The sequence below is a fragment of the Lemur catta genome, chromosome 10 (assembly GCF_020740605.2).
Source record: "Lemur catta isolate mLemCat1 chromosome 10, mLemCat1.pri, whole genome shotgun sequence".
NCBI lineage: Eukaryota > Metazoa > Chordata > Mammalia > Primates > Lemuridae > Lemur > Lemur catta.
The window spans coordinates 80,146,855-80,171,004 of NC_059137.1; the positions used below are offsets into that span (position 1 = coordinate 80,146,855).

The following is a 24,150-nucleotide window of genomic DNA, read 5'->3' on the forward strand; positions in this document are numbered from 1 at the left end:
TCTTAATCCAAGCCCAGGGCAATCTTAGAAACCTAGTGTTAAAGATGACAAAGTCTCTGTCCGCCTTGGGGCCTGAATAGCTATGTAGAATAGAGTCTGTCATATAAGACAAAAACAAACTTCCTTTGTTTTAAGCCACTGAAATTATAGAGTTATTTGTTACAGCAGCTAAATGTTATCCTCATACAAACCTAACAAGAAATGCCTAAGATTTGCATGAAGAAACTTCTGAACGTTTTTACATGGACATCTGAGATCTGAAGAAATGGATACCATATTTATGGATGAGACAACTGATTACTGCAAAGATATAAGCTTTTCCTTAAATATCTCTAACTTCAATATAATACTTGACTAGGCAACTTCATTTATTTAGAAGATTAAGCAAAGAAAATAAAGACATTTTGTAATGGAATAATAAATGGTGAGGACTTTCTCTATCAGACATCAGATACCAAAGGCTACCATAGATTATGATTGAACCAGAAGTGGCACTGGCACAAAGATGGACAAATAGGTCAGTGGAACAGAACACATAAATCAGCAACAGCCCCATGTATACATGAGAATTTAGCAAATGACTAAGTTCACATTTCAAATTAAGAAAAAATGGACAGATTGAAAAATGTTGTTGAGACAATTAGACACTCATTTTGAAAAAAAGCACTAGATGATTTCAACCTCATACTATTCCCAAAAATGAACAAAAAATAAATTATAAAAGGTTATATAAAAATGTATTTATGTCCTTGGAGTTAGGGAAAATCATAAAGGAAATATAAGACCACAAGGAAAATATTCACAAATTTGATGACATTAAAATTAACATATAGGGTATGGCAGGACATCATAAACAAAGGACAAGATACTTGCTACATATATAGTTGGCAATAATGAATACCCAGAATATATAAACAACTCCTACTATTTTATAAGAAAATGATATTAATAAATAACCCAGTAGAAGAATGGGCAAAGAGTATGTACTGGTAATTCACACATAAACACTGGAAAAAATGCTCAGCTCCACTGATAATTGAAGAAATGCAAATTAAAACAGAAAAGGGATACTGTCAGGCTAGAAAAATCATCAGGTGGAAAATGGTTGCTAATATCAAATACTGGCAAGAGTGTGGAGAAATGGCAATAATTGTATAATATTTTTAGTTTTAAAGGCGGGCTATTTGGCAATACTATTAAAATGTAAAAAGCATGCACCCTTTGACACAGCAATTCCACTTCTTGTCTATCTATTCTAGGAATTAATTTACTCACATGTACAAAGAACTATATAGAAGGGTTTTCACTGTAGCAATATTGGCAGTAGGGAAACTTGGAAACAACCTAAATGCTCACCCAAAGGTGAACTGTAGAACACTATGAAGTAATAAAAGAGAATCAAGTGGTTCTTCATGGACTGATGTGGAAATAGGTATGATTCTTAGAGATAAGATACTTCAAATTTAGAAGAATATTGCAGGACACTGCTTAGAATGTCATTTATGTAGGATAAAAAGAAATAAGCCCCACAAAAACAAACATTTATTTCTCTCTATACCCATCTATGCCTGTAAGTGCAGGAGAAAGCTAGGGAAGGAGCCAGAACAAAGCAGAGGCAGAGGGAGCCCCGGTGGGTGGGGAAATGGGCCTTGGTGGGGGCATGGGGACATTTTTTCCCTTGGTATTCGTTGACTCTTTTACAATGTGAATGTGTTTGTGCATTTTCTAATATAATTTAATAAATTAAAACAGAAAAAGATGTAAGTGCTGAGGCTTCAATCTCAAGAGATTTTTACTTGGATGATTTTCCTGGGAATTCGTGTTTTTTGACATCTCCTTGGGTGATTCTGAGCCCAGGGGCCTGAAGAGTGAATTATTGGCTATTGGAGACTATATATTATAGCCCACAATGCAGCATGTTCTGTGTTTCCCACCATATATAATTCCTTCTTAAAATAACAGCATTCTGCTTGCTTCTGCAGCACATATACTAAGCTTGGAAAAATACAGAGGTTAGCATGGGCTCCCAAGATGACACACGATTTGTAAAGCATTCCATATTTTGGTTGAGATGGTAAATTTTATGTTATGTGTATTTTACCACAATTAAAAAAATAGCAGTATAAATCATTTAACACCACAGAGAAAGATTTCAATAAACTGGGGCCTGTGTCACTAACTCAAACGTCATCAGTCTCTATTTAAATTAATGTGGGTTTTTTCCTTTTTGTCTTTCAGAAAAAGCTCTAACTTTTCTCCTCAATGGCATTTTTAGGTGTAGAAAAGTCTCTGGCTGCCTGTGGACACTACCCCACCCGCCCCCAGCACACCAAGTTTATGTGTCCCCCATGGAATCTCTCCCATGTCGCCACTCATCCCTTGCGAGTCTATGCTTTGTCCGCTCTGCAGAGAGCCACCCTGTTGGTCTCAGGGCGCATCCAACTCTTTCCCCTGTGCTCCCGATTCCATTTCCTTTGCTGCTGAGAGTCAGAACACAAGGAGAACGGTGTCAGGTCAGGTGAACCACAAGAATGTCCTTATGAATAGCAAGTGACTCAAAAGCTGCTGCAGAAATGCTGTTTTTATTACGGGGTGCTGCCCTGGACCCTGTTACATAATGTATAGTATAAAATCTCCAACGTTTTGAATTCTGACACACAGCTGACCCCACGAATCTCAGACAAGCAGCTTTCAGACCGTGGGCCTGTACGAGCAAAGCATGTAGGCTGGTTCCTGGCACATAACAAACACGAGTGTAAACTACTGTTACGATGGCACATTTCGCTCGGCCCATTGTGGCTGTTTTGTTCATAGCCAGAAACCTTTGTTGCATTTAAACATTCTGCACATTTAAACCCAGGTGAAGCAAGCACATCACCCTGCACCTAAGCGCATCAACCTTGAGACCAAGTCACCTCCCCTGTCTGCTCATTATCTTTGTCATTTTTGGTTTTCCTACTCCCATCCCCAGCTAGCTAAACACGGTTTCAACATTGTGCTTATCAGCCGGACACTGGAAAAACTACAGGACATTGCCACAGAGATTGGTGAGTGACACCCCAAATAACGGAGGTGTTTGTAGAGCCCACCAGCCGAGCCTGCCCTGGCCCTGCCTGTTGGCGGCATTCTTGCATCTGCTCTCAGAGCCTGGGGTGCCCCCCTTCCTGTGGGGAGCCCAGTTCACAAAGTGAAGGGGGAATTTAAAGTGTTGGCTTTAGCTCCCCTCTGGTCCCGTGGGGTGGGTGGAGCAGGGACACACTCAGGCACAAATAGGTTCACTTTCTCCTTTGGTCTGGTGCCTTCGTCCCTAGAATCAGCCCTGCTCATGCGGAGGCTCCAGCTGTCTGGTTGCTTCTGCCACTCCCTTCAAAAGCAGGATCTGTGTCTGGGACTTCACGTCCTCTGCTCTGCTCCTTGCAGGAGGATGAAAGACGATGCTTACTGGTGGTTGTCAGATTTTAAAAAACGATTTCATCCAGGGTTGCCATGTGTGGTTGTGAAGGTTGTATACTGTACAACCGTAAGAGGCAGGTTTTATATCATAATGTTTTATTATTATGATTTGTTCTGAAATGTTCTTAGTTAATAATGATTATAATATTTCTTTTGGGGCATTTGAATTTTAATAGTTATTAATTTAATAATTAGTAAACTCCTTAACTCAAAGGGATGAGTCTCCAATTATGAAGACTCATGAAGACCATGGTGGGCTGTCTGGGGTCTGCCTTGTTTCCCTGGGAGAGATTTGGGACAGGAGACAGATGTGGGAGGTGTGGGGCCATGCAGAGACACCGTAGAGGTCACCGCCCTCGCACCAGTGAATTCTGCTTTTGTTCTGTCTGGATAGTAGAAGTAACTTTGAGTAGGACCCAGACATTCTTTAGTGTTTTCCTTACAGTACTAAAATGTGCTTATCCTTCTGAAAGCAAGTAGTGTCTTTGGACTGAGAGCATCCCCCAGCCTCAAACTATGCTTTAAGATTGCTTGACCCAGAACTGTTGGGTCTAACTCCAAAGCTAAAGCAGTTCACTGAGCAGTTTGTGAACTGCTTGTGGCTTTCATATCTACCTGAAAACTCCTGCACAAGGCAAGTTAACACAGAATAGTGGAAAGAACGTTGAACTTGGAGTAAACAGAGTGTGGATGCCCTTGAGCAAGTTACTTAGCTTTTCTGAACCTCAGTTTTCTTGTCTGGAATATGGGAATAATAATATCTACTTCACAAGGTTGCAGGGAGGATTAACACAAGATATTATGTATGTAAATGCTTTATGAATGCTACAATGTTGGACAAATACAAAGGGTTGCTGTGTCTTTTTACAGGGGACCTGACAGTGAGCAGAGGCAGCATCAGACTTTGCTTTCACAGCCATTAGTCCAGGGGTCTTAAACTTGAGCATATACCAGAGTCACCAGGAAGCATGTTAAAACAGATCACTAGCTGGGCCCTACCTCCAGCATTTCTATTAATAATTCAGTAGGTCTGGGTGGGGGGAGGCTGAGAATGTGTATTTCTAACAAGTGTCCCAGTGACGCTGATGCTGTGGCTGTGGAGCCCACTTTGAGAACCACTGCACTGAATCTATTTTAATGCATATACTTGTCACTGCGGTAACTCTTAGAAACACATAGAAACCATCATTCACAAATCTCTTAGCACCTCCCAGCATTTGCTCAGGGCTGTTTCTTATTAATATTTCTAACTGAGGTAATGTGCTGTCCTCTTAAGTGTCTGTTTGGGTAGTACAAGAGCACTGGGAAAACTTCATGGATAGGGCGGGATTTGGACCCCTGTTCATTAAAAAAAACCTGTTGTTTCCACTGCAGAGTGGACTACAGGGAATAGCGTGAAGATCATACAAGCAGATTTTACCAAAGATGACATCTATGAACATATTAAAGAAAAACTTAAAGGCTTAGAAATTGGAATTTTAGGTAAGTAAATTGCAAAATGCAAAGCTTATTGTAATACATCACTGAAATAATTGTCTTAGTGGCACTTGGTAATGTCATGGCAGCTTAAACTTAACCCGTGACTGTATTTTAAGCTGCAGCATTAAACTAAGTATTAAAGTTCAATTCTTCAAGAGTTATTACTAGATTAAAAAGTTTATATATGGTTTTGAAATGTATCAAACTTACATATTCCAACCTTCCCAACTATATTTTCTGATATTAAAATGAATTTTCCTTCATGGAACTGATGTTGACATTTGGCAGAAGAGGAATCCCAAAAACATTGGCCTAAAGGAATTAGTTTAGTAAACAAACATTGCTGTGATTGATCCATGACATAATGAGTCAGTGTAGTTATTTGAGAACTGACTTTCTTTCTTATTCATAAAACATGATATTATTTATTATTTTTTTTATAGAGATGAGGGTCTCAATATGTTGCCCAAGCTGGACTGGAATCCCTGGGTTCAAGCGATCCTCCCACTACAGCCTCCCTAGAGCCGGGCTATGCCACAGTGCCTGGCCTAAAATAATATTTTTCCTGTAATGATTTATAGTCAAGGCATTTTATAGTCACATACACAGTGTAGTGTTTGTATTGTATATAGAAGAAAGTAAGATTTGATTTCTAAACTTTCTGCTGAATTTTAAAAGTAATTACATTTTTACAAATAAAAATGTAAAGCATATCGTTGCAGAAAAATTGGAAAGAATAGAGAGACTTACAAAAGAAAAATGAATTTCTTAAAATCCCAATAGTCTGAGATAGTATTTTGGTGCACATCTTTCCAAGTACAAACACACATAATTTAAAAACTGGGATTATATGTATGTGCTGTTTTGTAATATATGTTTTTAAAAAACTTATATCACAAAGTTTTCCCATGTCTTTAAAATTCTAAGCAGCCATGGTTTTTAATGATTGCATTCCATTCCAACATATGACTACACTATGATTCTTTTAAGTGTCTCCTATAAGCAGACAACATTTTCCCTCTCCAGTTTCCTTACTGTTATCAAATCATGCTGCGATGAACAATCTTATATATAAATCTTTTTGCACCCCCTTTTGGGAAAATTTGTTCCTCTGACACATTTTTGTTTTGCCTCTTTCTGCCAGTCAACAATGTCGGAATGCTTCCAAACCTTTTCCCAAGCTATTTCCTTAATGCACCGGATGAAATCCAGGTAAACCTGTGCCCTTCTGTGTACGGATTCCTCTCTCTGGGTACTGGGCCCTCTGGCTGCATGATCACCAGGGCCTGGGAAGGAGTGGTGGGAAGCCTGTCTGGCCAAAACTCTGTATTGCACGGTGTGTGTCTTGAGCTTCCTCTGTCTTTTCACCTTAGTACATAGTCAAGTGTACCACCACTTTGCATGACCATCTCCAGGATACAAACATCTTCCCCCTGCTCTGCACATCAAAACTTACCTGCCCACTGCCCCATCCATTAGGGGCTCTATGCTTTTCTTTACAAAGGGGTAATTTTACATAACCAATTTATAGCTGTGGTTGCACTTGAGAGAAGGCCAGTTTGGCTATCTCTGTCGTCCCAGGTAATCAGATCTGTCCAGCTTTCAATGTGAGGGCAGTACATGACACAATCTCTATGGTTGGGGGTGTTGCAAATTCAACGAGTTGGGCACAGACCCATGGCTGCCATTGTGGGTCGTGAGTAAATTTTTTATGCATTTTACAGTCCTTGCAGACACTATTGGTTGATCCTTCCCCAGGCCCCGACCCATGAAGTCAGGGGTTATACCAATCTGACCAGGCCATCGTGCTTCCATTCCCCAGCTCTGCAGGTGTTCCTGTGGGCCTGTCCAAGCCCTGAGTCTACTGCATTGGCATAAAATGCCATGTTGCTGGGAGGCTGCTGCACATCCTCTCCAAACTCCTCTCTGGGACAACATATCTAACCCTGCAGTCTCTGTCTTCCACACTCCCTGTTTCTGGCACAAGTCTGTATCTCTCCATTAAGCAAGTTCCACGGTCGCTCCTCCTTCTCTGTTTATGTTTGCATTTGTGCTTTTGTGTGTGTCTGTCCCTCTTTCCTCGCATGCTGGGTGATTCTAGTAGTTTATTTACCTGGCCTCCATAGCCCAGAGCCTCTATCTTGTGTTATGCAACCATTCATCTTTCTATTCTCTACGCTACTTTGTCCTAGACCCACATGGGCTAACCTCTCTTCCTCCAGCTAGAAATTGAATATCTTCCTTTGAAATACTGTATCTATATTTCCCCCTTAATTTTCAAGGAAACTCTTAACTGACTTCTATTCAAGATCACATACACATAGAATCATAGAATGGATGTCAGATGTTTCCCAATTCTAGTACGTACTTGCTGAACATCAGTTAGGAGCCTAATTTGCAGGCTGACTGAGTGATGGAACCCTTCGATGTGTACTTTTGCCCACTTCATGGTTATTTAGCACTGATTAATTCTCAGGATAATTTCTCCAATGATCGGGCTGACTTGTGGTTGTGATTACTTATTACAGAGCCTCATCCACTGTAACATCACCTCAGTAGTCAAGGTATGTGATCCATATATGTGCTGAAAGCATTAAGATGTAGTAGTGGTTGGAATTTGGGAACTCAGGAGAATTGCCCCCTCTCACTATAGAAGCAGGATTCTTTGAAATTGAACCTCACTTGAGAAGCCATGTAGTGGTCTTTTAGTTGTCTTATTCTGTTTTCATCAAGAAAATACAGTGATGGATTCACTCTCTCTCATATCTGAATCCTATTTCTGCATTCAGTTTTGTCACGTGTCAGGACATATTAGGCTTGATGATGCTGAAACTTATTCAGGATTCCAAGGCAACTTTTTTAAAAAAATTAATATCTTCCTTTAGTTTTAGTTTTTGTAAACAGAAGAAAGCTCACTCTGGAAAAATGACAGAGGGCATGGCTTGGATTTTCTGGACTTTTGCTGTTCAGTAAGTGTTTGTTGAATTGAAGCTCAAGTTCTTCTGTATTCTGATCCCAGCTCAACTACTAATGGTTGGCACTGGGAAAGTTATCTGACTCCCTTGAGCTTCAGATTCTGTGTCTGTTATCAAAAGAGTTTTGGACCATGATGTCTTAGGTGCCATTCAGAATTCAGGATCAGCTGCACAAGCATTTGTATCATGACTCCCTCAAAGCTATCCTACACTGTGCCTTTGTGTGAATAAGAAAAAGGCCACCTCCTCCGGCAGACAATTTAGAAAAAGGTGTCATTTAAGAATGAACACAACCTGAGACTGCGTGATTTGGTGAGTAGATGACACTTTCATGGGAACAAAATGTTTTCCCTTCCTCGGAGGGGATAGAGCCCCCTACCTCTGCTTGGTACATGGCTTGTGAGTGAGCCCTGAGCTTTCAGCCTGTACTCACCCCAGACCTGGGCACCTTGCGCAGTACACAAAATGTACAATTGTACATGGCAGCCCCAGTGACCACTCTGGGAGGTCAGTGGAACTGCAGCCATGAGTAAGGCCTGATCCTGATTTCAAGGAGCTGGGACGCTGGTTGGAGAGTAGGGGGAGGCTCAGTCTCACTCATCCAAACAACGTGGACTGGCAGTGGAGGAGGACTGATTTCCCAAAGGAAATCAGGTTACTACCAACATAAGGCAGGGAAATAGATGCTGCATAGACCCCCCAAAACCCGATTTTTTTTTCAAGTGTATAAGTTGGGCTGACAACAATTATTTTCACAATGGGTTGTTTTTCTGTAAGCATGCTGGTATTTTATAGTTTCCTGCTCAGTTATTATTGGGCACACAAACACACATTCTTTTTATGCTGAGCAATCCATGGCTTTTTAAAGGCCCCAGCTGATGTAATTTTAAGTTTTATATGTCCAACTGTTGTCTGCAGCCTTACCACTAAAATCTTTCAGTTATTTTACATGTTGATCTTTCAGTCTTGGGCTGTTTGATCATGGGAGTTTCCCAAATGTATTTGACAACCCTCTGACTCCTTTAGCGGAGAAATGCTTTGATTTGTTAAAAAAAAAAAAATTATATATCAGTAGACACTAAGTTCCCTAAGTAACAAAGAAAATAAACTGAAGGTTAGCTTCTAAGTATGCCAAGCCCCAATTAGCCACGCTGGTTGGAAGCATGATTAACGTCACTTAATTATTACAAAGGAGCCATCTGGAAGCAGTAGAGCCCTCTATCAAGGGCAGAGATGGGAGAGTATGAGTTTGAGGGCCAAGAGAAGGTGGGATAAGAAACTAAATATTGGGAGCTTTGAGACAGGGACCCACAAAATTCAGTGTTGTCTCTCTAATTGGGATCGTTCACTCAACAAGGCAAGTGAATTCAGTCGGGAGACTCTGAGGACAGGGCTCAAATACTACCCTGAGTGAAGTTAGGTCAGGAAAGGGCACTGACACAATGTAGTCCCTCGTGCTTCCCTCACCTCCTCAAAATCCAGTGTTTCAGAGGCAGTCCAGTGGGTTCTAGAGAATTCCATGCCCCAGGGCCCCCGGACGCCCCCATCAGTAAAAACATTACCTGGAGGCTCTCTGAGATGGGCCCAGGGCCCGGCTTGTGAGACGGAGCAGGGGCAGGGATACCGCCTGCTGGGAAGCCACTGCAGAGCCCCTAGACCACACGGAGAAATGGGCAACATTTGTCTTCTCGTCCTGAGTCTCCTCTGTCCCTCTGCTCCTCTCCTTCCATTTGGGTCCCCTGTCTCAAACCTGCGCCTAGGACAGGGCCTGGTCCCAGTCAGCCATGCTTCAGAGAACAGTGCAGTCCATGGGATTGCCTGGCAACCCCAGAGTGATTCATTCCAGTAATTCTGGAATGAAAAGCTCTTTTAGAGGGATATTTAGGCCCAGAAGTGTTAGGGAAGACCTTCTGAAGGTGTGGTAGGCTGGGAGGGAAGGGGCTTCTCAACCCTCTTGTAATTCCAACGGACAGGCTTGGCCATGTGCTCTGGCTATGAGCTGTTTCGCAGCCCTCCTGCTGGCTGCATGTGCCGCTGCAGTTGAACTGGAGAGATGTCCTTCGCCTCATACCTTGTCCACGAGATGCTCGTAGATTCTTGTTAGGCTTCCAGAGAGTCCCTCAGTTCCGACTCATGGCCAGACTCCTTTTGCCTGTCACACAGAATAAAGACTATCTTGGGAACCTCAGTGTGGATCCCATGGCCAAAAGCCAATTCCCACAAATTTTCACTGCCCCCATTTTCCAAGATGACTTTAGCTTCAAGGGGAAGACTCCAGAGGCCTCTGAACAGTTTGCCATCTGTCTAGGCTGCCTCCTATGGGTTCCAGCCAGACTCTGGGGTTGCCAGAACGACCTCCAATGAATATTGGTTATTTTTGAGGCCATCTGAGAAGATTAAGGTCTCTCCCCCCAGCTCCCTCCAGCATTTCCTTCTGTAAGTCCCCGCCCATTGCCACTTAGTTCCTTTATCAGGGCTTAACTTTGGCCTTCTCTTGTAGATGACACAGCTAATTCTGAAACACATGGAATCAAGGTAAGGTCTTTCTTCGGAAAAGCGTGGAGCAGCACGGCCTCCCTGCCTGGCAGTCAGCTAACGCAGGGACTGGGGAGAGGGGGTTCTTTTGGCTGCTGCTTTGACAAAGGATACAAACTATGATGAAAGGACATGGAGATTATGGGGAAAAAAGTAACATTCTGGGCCAGGCCAGCTCAGCAAACAGACTAGCATATTTGAAGGTCAAATGTAACAGATATTGGAAGGAGGAAGAGAACAGCAGTTTCAGCACACACTGGATTAAAAAAAAATTAACTCGTGTTGAGCATAAAAGAAAACTTCAGAAGCTGGCCTGAGACCAAGACCATCTCATTGTTATTATGAATTTCAGCTTTTGTCAGAATGAATAGTCCAATTTAGTGGTAAAAATCTCCACCCTATCAGTTTCTCCATTTAGTCCATGTTTATATCACCCTATTATAAGGGCCATTTGGGAGCTCAGGTGGTATTCATTAAAAGCAAACGGTTGATAGTTTTATCTTCCCTAGAGGAAGAAGGGGCTTGGCCTTGTATTCTAATTTGCAGACCCCATCCCTCCACATTGAAACCATCTAATTGGGAAGGATTAAGGCTATTGAATTTCAAAAGGAAAAGTAAGGCCCCTGGAAACGGGTGTAGGGGGGTGTCTGTGTGAGCAGATGCTGGACTGTCAAATTCCACCCACGACAGGATTCCACCATATGACATCTGTCCTGCTGTGGGTCATCTTTGTGAGTGTGAAGGGACCTGCAGCTCATGTGGTCACATTTAAGGGCGGAGGATCTCTTCCCCCTTAAATCCCGTCTGAGCTGAGCTGGTTATCCGGTATTCTGCCTGGGAGACCTCTGTTGTAGCAAAGCCTCTGTTTCCAGGAACATGCCCTTGATGTCACATGACTGCCAAGAGACAGCCCTGTGTGGTGTCCTGGAGAACCCATCAGAAGTTCGTTCCACTCAGTTCTTGGAAGCAGAGCACTAGCACGCGTGGAGGCCTAGAGGGTGGAGTTTGACAGCATTCACATGTTTTCTTTCTACTCAAAGTGGGATTGGCGGCAAAGCAATGGAAACTTTGCTTCTTTGCCTTTTAGGCAGAAAGGTCTCATCCTGAACATTTCTTCTGGGGTAGCCCTCTTTCCTTGGCCACTGTACACCATGTACTCGGCTTCCAAGGTGAGTGATACCATGTGGCCCAAGTCTCTTCCTTCTTCCTCTTATTATTTCCAGTTGGCATTTTTCTTTGGATCACCTGGCAAGTGGATGGGGAGGTTTGTCTGCAGCACCCTTCTATGTGCAGGGAGTCTGGGTGCGGATTAGGGACAGGTGCCACCTCTGGGCGCATTAAGTCCGGCAGCCTCACAGCCTGACAGGGCGGGATTCCGGCCCCACTCACCTGCTGGGCTGGGGGCCCATCCCTCTTCCTGCTGACAAGTAACATTGAAGCTTCCTCCCTGACCTGGAGGCCTTGAGGGCTGTCCTTTGCCCTAGTTATAAAAACAACCCGAGGAGGAGGGAGTGCTAGACAAGGGAGTCCTTCTCCAGCAGGCTACACTGTATGCAGTGGCCCTAGGGATATACTTATCCCAAAATGTGTCTTCCCATTGAGGGAAGGCGCTCTTCCCAGATAGAGAAATGAAGTGCGGATTCCCACCAAGACAAGCTGTCCCCCCTACTTTCTTTCCTCCCCCTACCCTGCTTTATTAGGGCATCTTTGACAAATAAAAATCGTATAGATTGACAGTGTACAATGTGATATTTTTACATATTGTGTACATTGTGAATTGATTGAATCAAGCTAATTAACATAGCCATGACTTCACATACTTATTTTTTAGTGTGCAGTGAAAACATTTAAGATCTGCTCTCTCAGTCATTTTCAAGTATATGATACATTATTGTTAACTATGTCGCATGCTGCGCAGTAGTGCTCCAGAACTTATTCATCCTACAAAGGGTAACTTTGTACCCTTCGATTCACAGCTCCCCACTGTATTTTAAGGTAAAGCAGGAAGCAGGTAGTGCCTGCAAGGTACCCCCTGAAATCTGAAAGCGTTTGTTCTGACAAGGAAGCAAACTCTGGGGCCTTAGGTGTTTCTTCTTCTTGCTCCAGGCTTTTGTGTGCACGTTTTCCAAGGCACTGCAAGTGGAATATAAAGCAAAAGGGATCATCATCCAGGTGAGGTGGACAGTTGTGTGTCCTCGGGAACGGGCACTCTGGACCCCCTGGAGCTGGGGCCACTGCCTCCCGCAGGACTGGCTGTGCATGTGTGGCCAGCAGGGAGATGGGCTGGGTGACCGTATGTGGGTTCCTGTGACAGTTGCCAGGGCAGCCACAGCCACCTTGGTGCTGCCTGCTGCTGTGGCTTCTGCTGCCCTCCCCCCGTGCCCAGGGCTCAGAAAATACCGTGGACCCTCTTGCTACCTGATGCTGCATCAAAATGGAAACTGGGGTCTTGCCTTTTCCTCTCTGCCCTAGGTACAGCACACAGGCTTATGTGAGTGGAATTGTGGAGAAGAAACAAAATAAAACAAAACTGAGCATGTGGTCCATGCTGGAAAGAGGGGAAGGGCTCGTAGCTGGGGAGGGGATTTTCCCCTGGGGGATGTTGATCCGTGATGGGCCACAGAGATCCCCACACCCTGGTTCCTGGGCAGTCGGGGAAGGGATGCCGTTTCCCCTTCCAGCTACAATGGCAGAGCCACCATGGAGATCACCTGTCCTCACCTAAATAGAGCTGGCTTGTCTATAGGCTGAGCAACATGATGTTCTGAAGTGTCAGTGATTTACTTGTGCTTGGTTCAGCCACAGAGTTAGAGTTAAGCAGAGTCTGGAACCTAGAATAAACAGAGGTTTTTTGGTTTTGTTATTGTTGTTTGGGGAAAAGTGTTATGATATACTATTAGAAATGAAAAAGGCACAAAGTTATATCTTTGAAATTACTGCTACACACATTGCGATTAAAATGTCCAGGTGGAAAAGTATTTTACGCGGCTTTTACTATAAACTAACCAACTATAGGATGAAGCTTATTAAATAGGTAGAGATGAGTTAATGGTAGGAATTTGGCCAATAACAGCATTTTCCCAGCCTAGTGGGTGACTGTAAACAGCCATGTCATCGTGCCACAGTCCCTTTCTCTGCCCTGCTGAAACAGTCTCACCCATCAGAAATTTCTTCCCCCTTCCACGTTGTGTTTTCCATTCTGCAACTTCAGCTGAAGTTGGAACTTCCCTTTTGCAACAGTGCTACTGTGCACAGGTTAAGTTTGCTGCAGTAAAAAGTAACCCCTAAAATTTCAGTAGCTTAAAACAACAAAGTCTTATTTTGCATTCATGCTACATGTTCACTGTGAACTGGCAGGAGATATTAGCTTGTTGCAGTGATGCACGGACCCAGGGTGATGGAGCACCCAGGGTGATCCTGCTTATTATCAGTTGACACCAAAAAGGAGGAGTTCTAAAGGATGTTGCTTTGACAGTTGAGTACTCTGGCCCTGAAATGACATGTCACTTCTGCTCATAACTCATTGGCCAGATATGGTTACATGGTCCCACCCAGCCATAGGGATCAAGGAAGTACAATTCTATCATGTGCCTGGAAGAAAAAAAACAGAAATCCGTGGTGGTTTCTGAACATGAATGATTACCACAGCCACCTGCTTCCTAGCCATGGGGCACCCTTAGCATTATCTTGCTCTTGATCATCGTGGGCCACCCAGCAAGTAAGAGAAAGTGAAAAAGACTGTGACCTTTCAAAAACCTGGTGGCCTCTCCAAATGCACACACAATGGGTGCACAATAAATATTTATTAAATGAATGAGGAAGTATGTACTATAGACTTGGGTTTGAATTTTATCTGAGTGGTCCCAGACAGCCTGCTTAAACTCTGTGTGCCTCAGTTTTCCCTTCTGTAAAAGAAATTTATGATACTTGCATCCCTCTCTGGGTTGTAGTAAAGATCTAGTGAATAAGTATACAAGTTTAAACAATATTTATTGAGCCTCTGTTTTGTACTTAAAAGTGTTTTGTCAACCATGACTTACGTAGGAATGAAAATACTTGTTATTTCCCTATCCTGAAACCATAGTTGAGAATGCATACTCCTTATGTTTCTCAAAGAGTAACTCTCTGACAGCACGAAAGAAAAGTGTTATGCAAATGAACCACAGCATTAATTTCCATAACAATCAATTCAACTGGATTAATTGGCTCATAATTGAATTCAATTATGAAACAATGTAACTTCAAATGTGATGTGAAGAAAAATAAAACCAAGAAAACTATTAATAGCATGAATATTTTTTCTTTCTAAAGATGCCCAGGTCTCTGTATCTGGGAATGAGGTAATAAATCTCTGTTATGAATCCTCATGCAGGCCACAATGTGGTTAGACCAAAGGTAGAAACACGGTGTTGGATTTTTAGGGCACAATGTGTGGTTACTTATTTTTATTACCACACAGAAAAAGGTTATGAGGTATGTACCACTCTTGGTTCCTAACTGAAGTGTGAAAGTGAGAATCCAACATACTTTAAGTTGCTCCAACTTTAGTTACATGTATTAGAAATAAACTGAGATAGAGTTGCCAGATTAAATACAGGACATCAGTTAAGTTGGAATTTCAGATGAGTACGAGTAGTTTTTAGTAAAAGTCGAAAGATTTGTTTGTTCTGAAGAGAAACCAGAGCATACGAATAGTTTTTAGTATAAGTCCGCCCCATGCAATACTTAGTACATAATGATACTTTCTCATTCATTTAATAAATATTTATTGTGCACCCATTGTGTGTGCATTTGGAGAGGCCACTAGGTTTTTGAAAGGTCACAGTCTTTTTCACTTTCTCTTACTTGCTGGGTGGCCCACGATGATCAAGAGCAAGATAATGCTAAGGGTGCCCCATGGCTAGGAAGCAGGTGGCTGTGGCAATCATTCATGTTTAGAAATCACCACGGATTTCTGTTTTTTCTCTTTTTTTCATTGTTTAAACTACAAATTTATCTGGGTGTTCTTTTTCCTGCATTTTTATTTGCTAAGTCTTGAAACCCTGTTCTGAGAGACAACTCATGTTCTGTCAGTTGCCCTGTGGGCTGGGGAGGGCATTTGGGCCATCCGGTGTTGGGTGGTTGAAGTCTCGTCTTGAAAAACCAAACTTTTGGACTTCCAGCTCTGAGCCAGTTCTGTGTCTTTTACCATTTAGGATCTCAAAAACTTTTTACAGAAAGGGAAGAGTCAGGAAATGGTGAGACAGTAAAATGAGTGTTGATCTCTCAGGTTTGTTTCCTGTGCTGTGGTCTTTATTTCCTATTGTAGGTGCTGACTCCATATGCAATTTCGACCGCAATGACGAAGCATCTAAACACCAATGTGATAACCAAGACTGCTGAGGAGTTTGTTAAAGAATCACTGAACTACGTCACGATTGGAGATGAGACCTGTGGCTGCCTTGCCCATGAAATCTTGGTAATTGAGAACAACTTCTGTTCTTGAAGCAATGGAGGGAGGGAGTGCAGGCAGCCCTAGCAGGGCTTGGCTAGTTCTTCCTTGCTCTTGGGGTGCTCAGCGATTCTCTCATGCAGGATGGGTTGACACCAAGCAGTAACATAGCATTGGCAAGGAGTATGTGGCGAGGGGGGAGAAGCTGGAGACCTGGGTGTCAGCCCACGAGTAATGCGAAGCTGTCAAGTCTCATCCTTGGTTGCCTCACTCCTCCACTCAGAAAGGAAGGTGGGTCTCAGGAGCTTTTGGGCAGGGAAGACAGACACTTGAAGCTTCCTTTTGGGAGCTGCTGTCTTCCTTGGCCCTCTGTTCTAGTAAATGTTTAATGACCAGCCCTCCAGGGAAAAAAACCAAACCAAACCAAACCTCTTTAATTTACAAACTAGCATTTCCTGATTTCCATGGTGTAAATCCTCCCACAGTGGCTGATTTTAAGCTACCAACATGTCAGTGCACGTGAATCGAGGAGGTAGGAGTGTGCACGACGGGCTCTGTGAGCATGTTCCAGCCAGCTTTGTTACCATGGACTCCACCAAAGGTGGAAATAAGGTTCAGTGGCATATGGCACAAGACATTTTCACCTTTCCTAGGCTGCTTTTAAAGCAAACACCAACATGAAACAAAGGTAGACTTGAGGATTTCCACGCTCATACTGAAACAAACACAATGTCAACGTAGTCCTGTTCTCAGCTCCCACAAAAAATTTTAGATGGATTTTCCTTACTTACCCATCGTCTGTCAGCTTTCTCCTCTACCTTATAGGCTTTTCTACTGTGGGAATTAGATCTCTTACATCCCGCCCCCTCTCCTTCCTCTCTCCTTTCTCTTCTCTCTCCTGTCTCTCTCTCCTCCTCTCGCTTTCTCTCTCATCTCTCTTCCTCTCTCCACTTTCCTCTCTCCTTCTCTCTCTTTCACGGATGCTAGAAGGATTCGTGATCAATGCACTACAGTCTCCCAAAGCATTCCTTTACCTCCTGGGTCTCACAAAGACTCTACCAGGAGATATTAGACTTTCTTGCATTATTACTTGCTATTTTTACCGTAGAACCTCAACAACATGGAGAATTGCCTTAGCAATGTGCAGAATCACCAACTTAACTCACACCACAAGGTGGACATGCACAAAGAATATAAGATCTTTATTTTCTTGGCCAGGCACAGTGACTCATGCCTGTAATCCTAGCACTCTGGGAGGCTGAGGTGGGAGGATCACTTGAGCTTGAGTTTGAGACCAGCCTGAGCAAGAGTGAGAACCGGTCTCTACTAAAAAACCAGAAAAAAGTTAGCCGGGCATGGTGGTGCCTGCCCAGCTACTCCAGAGGCTGAGGCAGGAGGATCGCATGAGCCCAGAAATTGGAGGTTGCAGTGAGGTATGAGGACGCCACTGCACTCTACCTGGGGCAACAGAGCAAGACTCTGTCTCAAAAAAAAAAAAAAAAAAAGAATTTCCTTAGGGCTGATGCTACTGAGGGTGTCAAAGGAGTTTAAAGGGACTGCTTTGGTGTCTGAGAAAAACCTCGTGTGTTGAGAAAGTATCATAAGACCCTTAAACTTCAGCAGGTACTTAAAAGATTTTGGGACTTCATTTCAGTAGTCAGAAAAACTATTTTCAAAGACCATGAATATGAACTGACGTGCTTGAGTTGCAGGCCTTCCATGCTCTTCTTTCCTCCCAGACACTCTCATTTTTTGTCTGTTGAAGGCGGGCTTTCTCAGCCTGATCCCCGCCTGGGTCTTCTACAGCGGCGCCTTCCAGAGGTTGCTGCTGACGCGGTACGCGGATTACCTGAAGCGGAACGCCCGGGCCAGGTAGCCGCGGCCACAGGTGGAATCCAGCGTGGTTCTTCCTCCCCAGGTCCGCGTGGCTGGAGAGGACCGGAGGAGCAGACCAGCACCCTTCACCCCCTGCCCTGCGCCGGAGGGGGATGGTGCCACAAAGACTTAGAATATACATTTTTTTGCCGCTTTACTTGAACCTGTAGATCTTTGGGAAAGCTGTTTTGTAAAAGCATGTGTTGTGCCATGGGGTTTTAGGGTTTGGTGTGTGAGGAGATGAAGGTGTCTACGGGGAAAATTGGAGGAATTTCTATAGTGAGCTTATTATATAAATGTGATGAGATGAAACTTCCGATGCTTGGAATATTGAGAACAATTATACCTACTAAGCTAGTTTTGTTGTTGTGGTGGTGGTGGTGTTTTGAAACAGGGTCTCGCTCTGTCGCCCAGGCTGGAATGCAGTGGCATCATCATGGCTCACTGCAACCCCAACTACTGGGCTCAAACTATCTTCGGCCTCCGCCTTCGCCTCCCAGTAGCTGGGATTATAGGCGCACCACCACGCTTGGCTAATTTTTTAATTTTTTGTAGAGATGGAGGTTTTACTTATTGCCCAGGCTGGTCTCAAACTCCTGGCCTGAAGCAGTCCTCCCACCTTGGCCTCCCAAAGTGCTGGGATTACAAGCTTGAGCCACCCCCCCCAGCCTAGTAAGCTACTTTTATAACTAAGTTTGTAAAAGTCGAAACTTGAAAGAATATCTGAAGTTGCTAGATTTTTTTCAAGATTTCTGTAGTCCCGGAGAGTTCACTGGTTCTCAAACTGGGTTCCTCAGAGGCCCAGGAAGCTGGGCAAGGGAAGCATCGGGCAGTAGCTATAGCAGGCTGGTTCCTGGTCTCCCTCCTCCCCCATTTTCAATGAATGCAGCACTAGCTTTATCTATGTCATTTATGTTCGGGGTTCTGTTAAGGCTGTAAAAACAACAACATGCAACGATATGTTATTAAAAATAGTTTAAAAACCGAGTAGCTCTCTGCACCACTGAACGTTTCCCCTGAGCGCCAGCCCCGAACCCCTCGCCACTAGGGCGGCGTTCAGCCCCGGAGATCCAAGGGCGTGGTGGGGGGACGGGGAGGCGGCGGCGGGTGGGGGCGGCCGCGGGGCGGAGTCTGGGCGGGGGCGGAGTCTGGGCGCGGAGGCTGGGCTGTGGCCTAGGGCCGGTGGCGCCACACCGCGTTCTATGGAGACTTGGCGGCACGGCCCGGGCTGAGCAGCCGCGGACTTTCAGGAACTGCCGAGAGGGCGGTGGCTGACTGCGCCCAGCTGTCGGGGGCCAGCTGTAGCCGCCGCCCTTGTCCTCGCCCTCCCGGCTCCGGGGACCCGCCCGCTATGGCCACCAAGGTTCGGTTTATGTATGATTTTGCTGCCGAACCTGGAAATAATGAATTGACGGTCAGTGAAGAAGTCATCACGATTACAAATGCGGATGCTGGTGGAGGGTGGCTGGAAGGAAGGGACAGCAAAGGAGGAGGGCTTGTTCCCACAGACTACGTGGAAATTTACCCAGTGATGGAAAAGATCCGTTTTCTTGAGGAAACTCACTCAGTGGCTGATCAAGCCTTCCTTAATTTCCTGTCACTAAATGCAGCTCAAGCCAATTGTCAGCTGCCAAGAGCAATAACCAGGTCGGCGGTGGCGATGACCCCTGCTCAGCCTGGAGTGACTCTAAATCCGGGAACTGGGAGAGCTCGGATGGTTGGGGGGCCACGGCCAGAGGGGGCTGGCACCCAAAGAAACACTCCTAACAACTGAGACACTGCCTTTGGCCACCCACAGACCTACCAAGGTCCAGCAACTGGTGGCGATGATGACTGGGATGACCCTGAGCCGTCCTCTCCTTACTTCAAGGATTCAGAATCAGCTGAAGCAGGAGACAGTCAGCAGGGAACAGTCACGTTGGTGCATCTTCCGTGAAGCTACCACTTAACAAATTTCCTGGATTTGCAAAACCAGGAACATTCCAATCCCTTCTCTTCCGGACAAACAAGTCACAGGCTACTTTAAAGGGGAATTTATCAAAATGCACGTGGAGAGACTTCAGGCCTGGGTGACCAGAAAGTGTCAGCATCCCGTCATCTCATAAAGGGAGGTTTTTCAGCAGTTCCTGAATTTCTGAGATGAGAAGGAATGGAAAAGTGGAAAGAGAAAGGCCGAGACAGATGAGCTGGCAGGACTTCTGATATTTTCCACCATGGAACCGGAGGCACCTGACTTGGACTTAATAGAAATAGAGCAGAAGTGCGATGGTGTTGGGAAGTTCCCCAAGGCCATGGATGCTGGCCTGAAGGTGCTGCTGACTGTCACGCAGGAGCACTGGAAGTGGTGCCCAGGGCCATTTCCCAACGAATATCAGAAGATAGGAAAGGCCTTGCAGAGTTTAGCAAAAGTGTTTAGTTCTAGTGGCAATCAAGGTGAAACCAATCTCAGTGATGCAGTAACAGAAGCAGGAAAGACTTAGGAAGAAATTGCCAGCCTCTTGGCAGAATAGCCAAAGAAAGATCTCCATTTCCTGATGGAATGTAATCGTGAGTATAAAGGTTTTCTTGGTTGCTTCCCTGATATCATTGGCACCCACAAGGGAGCAATAGGAAAAGTGAAAGAAAGTGATAAACTAGTTGCAACTAGCAAAATCACCCCACAAGACAAACAGAACTTGGTGAAACTAGTCTACACCATGTCTTATACATTGCAAGGTGAGCTGAATCACTTTCACAGTAATCGGATCTATGATTACAACAGCATCATTTGCCTGTACCTGGAGCAGCAAGTGCACTTTTACCAAACAATTGCAGAAAAGTTGAGGCAGCCCCTCAGCCAATTTCTGGTTATGTAGAACAGAATAAAACAGAATATGAAGAAAATTCCAAAGTGCTTCTTTCTGACTTGGGGCAATGCAATTCAAAATGGATTTTTTTTCTCTATTATCACAAAGAAAAAAAAAAAGGAAAGAAAGAAAACCAAAAAGAAATAGAATTGCAAAAAACTGCATTTATTTTATTAACCAGCCTAAAGGCATCAGTTATTAGAGATGGTCTTATTTTGTTTTTTTCCATAACTATGATTTAAACCATGATTTCCATTATTTAAATAGAAATTGTCTCTATTTTTGGAAAGTACTTAAAGTTAGCAGAATTTTGAATGGAAAATTAGGGGTTTCCTCCTATTGAGACATAGAACCATAATTTACAAGTCACCTACAATCTTCAAGTTCTTCCCCAATGTCAGATAATTAATTACTGATTGCTTTCTCAAAAATATGACATATGCCAGAATAAAAAGAATATATATGTTTGTATATTTTTATAACTCTTTTCAGTCCTCTGGGGTTCCTGTCCATTTAGGGAGATCTGCATCCCTTCCATTAACACAGTTATAACTCAAGTGCTTACATTTCAGGAGGCAGGAAGCAGGGGGCTCTTGGGGCTGCTGGTGCCATCGTGGTGTGTGGCAGGTAGGCTGTCACATGTCCCGTCAGGGAGCGTAGCTTGGCAGACATGCAGGTCAACCTGCCCACCTACTGCCCTTGGGGTTGTTTCCGATGTGTTGCTCTTACGTGAGGACCAGTGCTCTCTCTTCACACTTCCTTCCTAATCGTGGTTAAAGCATGCTTTATGCCAGAAGGAATAAGTAAGAAAAATGTGGGGGCTTTAAAAAGAATTCCATGGCCTTGCTTCCAGGGATGAGTAGCTGTGCCGATATCTGTGTGCAGGAGTACTCTAGGGCTGCGGTCCCCAACCCCTGGGTATGTGGCCTGTTAGGGACTGGGCAGCAGAGCTCTGCCCTCCCCCGCTTCCATGGAAAAATTGTCTTCCATGAAACTTAGGAACTGGGGCTGCACAGCAGAAGGTGAGCAGGGGGTGATCCAGGGAAGCTTCATCTGTATTTACAGTGGCTCCCTGTTGCTCCCATCACCACCTGAGCTCTGCCCCCCTGCCCATGGAAAAATGGTCTTTCATGAAACCGGTCCCTGATGGCGAAAAGGTTGGGGATCGCTGCCATAGGGGAAGGTGCAAAGGCGGCACCCCCTGTGGCTCAGGATGCCTCCCCTCTGCATTCCTCAGCTGTTCATCAGACTTAAGGAGAAGGGTGGTGCTAGTATGGCACCTGCGTGACTGGGATTGTGGGCGAGCGGGCCAGTGGTGGTGTCAGAGAAGATAAAAAGCACAGTTTGGCACCTCTGCTCCCATCCCCCAGTGGAAAGTTCCAGAACTGAGAAGGGTGACAGCCTGAACAGTGTGCAGAATCCCTGGGCTCTTAGGTTGAAGAGAAAGTACAGACTGAGGGTCTTCCTATGTCCTAAACTTCAGACAGAATTTTTCTAAGCACAGTACTTCAGTTAATGTCATAAAGCACAACAGGATCTTGACACACTGTCAGCTCTAAATCTGGACACTCAGACACACCGTCTCACTCCTGTGGACGAGGATTTCCGTCTTCCACAGTTGCCTAAGCACATTACCGCCTGCGCTTTCATTTTCTGACCTAATAATTATATTACAGAAAATGGAAAGTCTGGGCAGCATAAATAAAATGAAATCAAAAAATGAGTAGATGAGGAAATCAAATGAACATGAACATGGGAACGTCTTATTCTTCAATATCACGGGTTTTTGTTAACGTTTTTTTAAGTTGTTTTCCCTACTTGATTTTTATTTTATAAAATCCCATAGAACAGTGTTTATGATACAGCCATTTAACATATGTGCACATTGTAAAGAATATGTATAAATGTTTTACACAAATGTAAGAGCATGTAGAAGTCAACATGTAAATAGTTTAAAAAAACTGTACGGGAAATTATCAAAGCACTTTTTCAAAACAAAACAAAAACCCATTGCTTTAATGCAGGAGTTGATAACTGTAGAAATGAGGTTTTTGTAGGTCTTCAACTCTTGGGGTGCTGCGGACACACGGGGTGGTGTGTGTGCTAGAATCATTTGAAGAATTGCTTACTTACATGTCTGGAGATTGAGGGGGTTCTTGGCTCAGACTCCAGCTGGGGCTGCCACATGGAACACCTATTCATGGCTTCTCTAAGTGGCTGCTTGATCTTCCTCGAAGCAGAGTGGCTGGGTTCCAAGAATGAGCATCCCAAAGAGAACTAAGTAGAAGCTGTACTGTCTTGTATGACTTAACCCTGGAAGTCACAGAGCATCATGCCATTCAGTAGGAGGGGTGCCAAACCTACTACCTCTTGTATGAAATGAAATGGTCGATATTGTCATGCTTGTCTTTGGAAAATACAATGTGCCCCACTCATTAATCTTAGTATGAGTGTTTGTCCTAGCATCTATCAATTGTGAATTACTTGGCCTTTCAGCTAGTGCTGGAGCAACTTATAAAAGTATAGGTATTTTGTTTCTAGAAACCTGTACATCAAACCCTGGTAAGTTTGCCTTTGAGGAAGAACTTCCACAATCAGCAGCTTAGGGGAAAAAGGAATGCACTTCAGTTTATGCAGCCTGGGATGGATTTTTAGAGATAATTTTTAGTTGACAATGATACTGGGGTTTTTCTAATATATTAATGCTCAGTTGATTTGAATGGTTATCCAATAAGCTTCTTGAAGTTCTTTAAAGTAAGTGAGAATTTCTTCACAGTAAAGGCTCCCAGATGTTGGTTGGACTGGCTTATGCAATGAGGGCAGAAAATCTCTGTATTTGAAGATCTTTGTCCCCATCCCCACTAGTATTAGATAATAGCTAGCATTTGTTGAACAGTAATCATAGGGACTATGTAAAGCCTCATAATGACTTGCGAAGTAGGTACTATTATTATTGCCTTCGTTTTGCAGATGAGGAAACTGAGGCACAGAGGAGTTAACTAACGTGTGCAGGTTCACCTGACCAGTGAGTGGCAGTGCTGGGGTTTGAATCTGGGTCATCTCTTGCCCACATCCCTAGGCTAAAACACAACAGTAGAGCCCTACAGTCTGGGCTAAGTTTGTTTAGTGGAAATTAATGTCCAAGGGTGAGCACTATAGCACCAACTCTGTATTTTTCACTTTCACATACCATAGAGACAAGGGGAAGAATCAGGCTTCTGCGGCCAGGCCCACATGTCTGGATTTCAACGCTGACCACTTTCCAATGCACCATCCTCTGGGAGTCATTCAGGAACAGGGAGGCCTGCCAACTCTCACTGACCTTTTGTTTCTGCTGAGGCGCACTGGGCTCTTGTTTCTCGCCTGATTCTCTTATCTTTGGAGGGCTTGGGAGCCCCGGGGCGGAGCAGCATCAGAAGCCAGCAGTTTGGATAGATGCATTCCCTGTGCGTTCTTCCAGCCTCCCATCTGTGCTGCTTTGCAGGATGCCAAAGGCCAAAGAGGCCCTTGGACAACACTGGGAGCAGGGAAATGAGGTGATTATGGGCTGCTGCTC

General features: G+C 44.2%; 1 protein-coding gene and 1 pseudogene across 2 annotated transcripts in view; both read left to right on the forward strand.

Annotated features, from left to right (window-relative positions):
- HSD17B3 (hydroxysteroid 17-beta dehydrogenase 3) overlaps positions 1-17,749 on the forward strand; it is a 49,748-nt gene extending 31,999 nt beyond the window's left edge. Inside the window, exons 3-11 of one of the 2 annotated variants that reach the window (XM_045562730.1) lie at positions 2,972-3,047; positions 4,828-4,935; positions 6,077-6,144; positions 7,461-7,496; positions 10,408-10,442; positions 11,530-11,611; positions 12,549-12,614; positions 15,751-15,900; positions 17,639-17,749. In XM_045562730.1, coding sequence (XP_045418686.1) covers positions 2,972-3,047; positions 4,828-4,935; positions 6,077-6,144; positions 7,461-7,496; positions 10,408-10,442; positions 11,530-11,611; positions 12,549-12,614; positions 15,751-15,900; positions 17,639-17,749 — 732 coding nt within the window. The remainder of the gene's footprint in view (positions 1-2,971; positions 3,048-4,827; positions 4,936-6,076; positions 6,145-7,460; positions 7,497-10,407; positions 10,443-11,529; positions 11,612-12,548; positions 12,615-15,750; positions 15,901-17,638) is intronic. The other variant, XM_045562731.1, reaches the window with a different exon arrangement.
- A 1,317-nt stretch (positions 17,750-19,066) lies between these two features.
- Positions 19,067-20,603, forward strand: LOC123646082 (annotated as a pseudogene).
- The last annotated feature ends 3,547 nt before the right edge of the window (positions 20,604-24,150 follow it).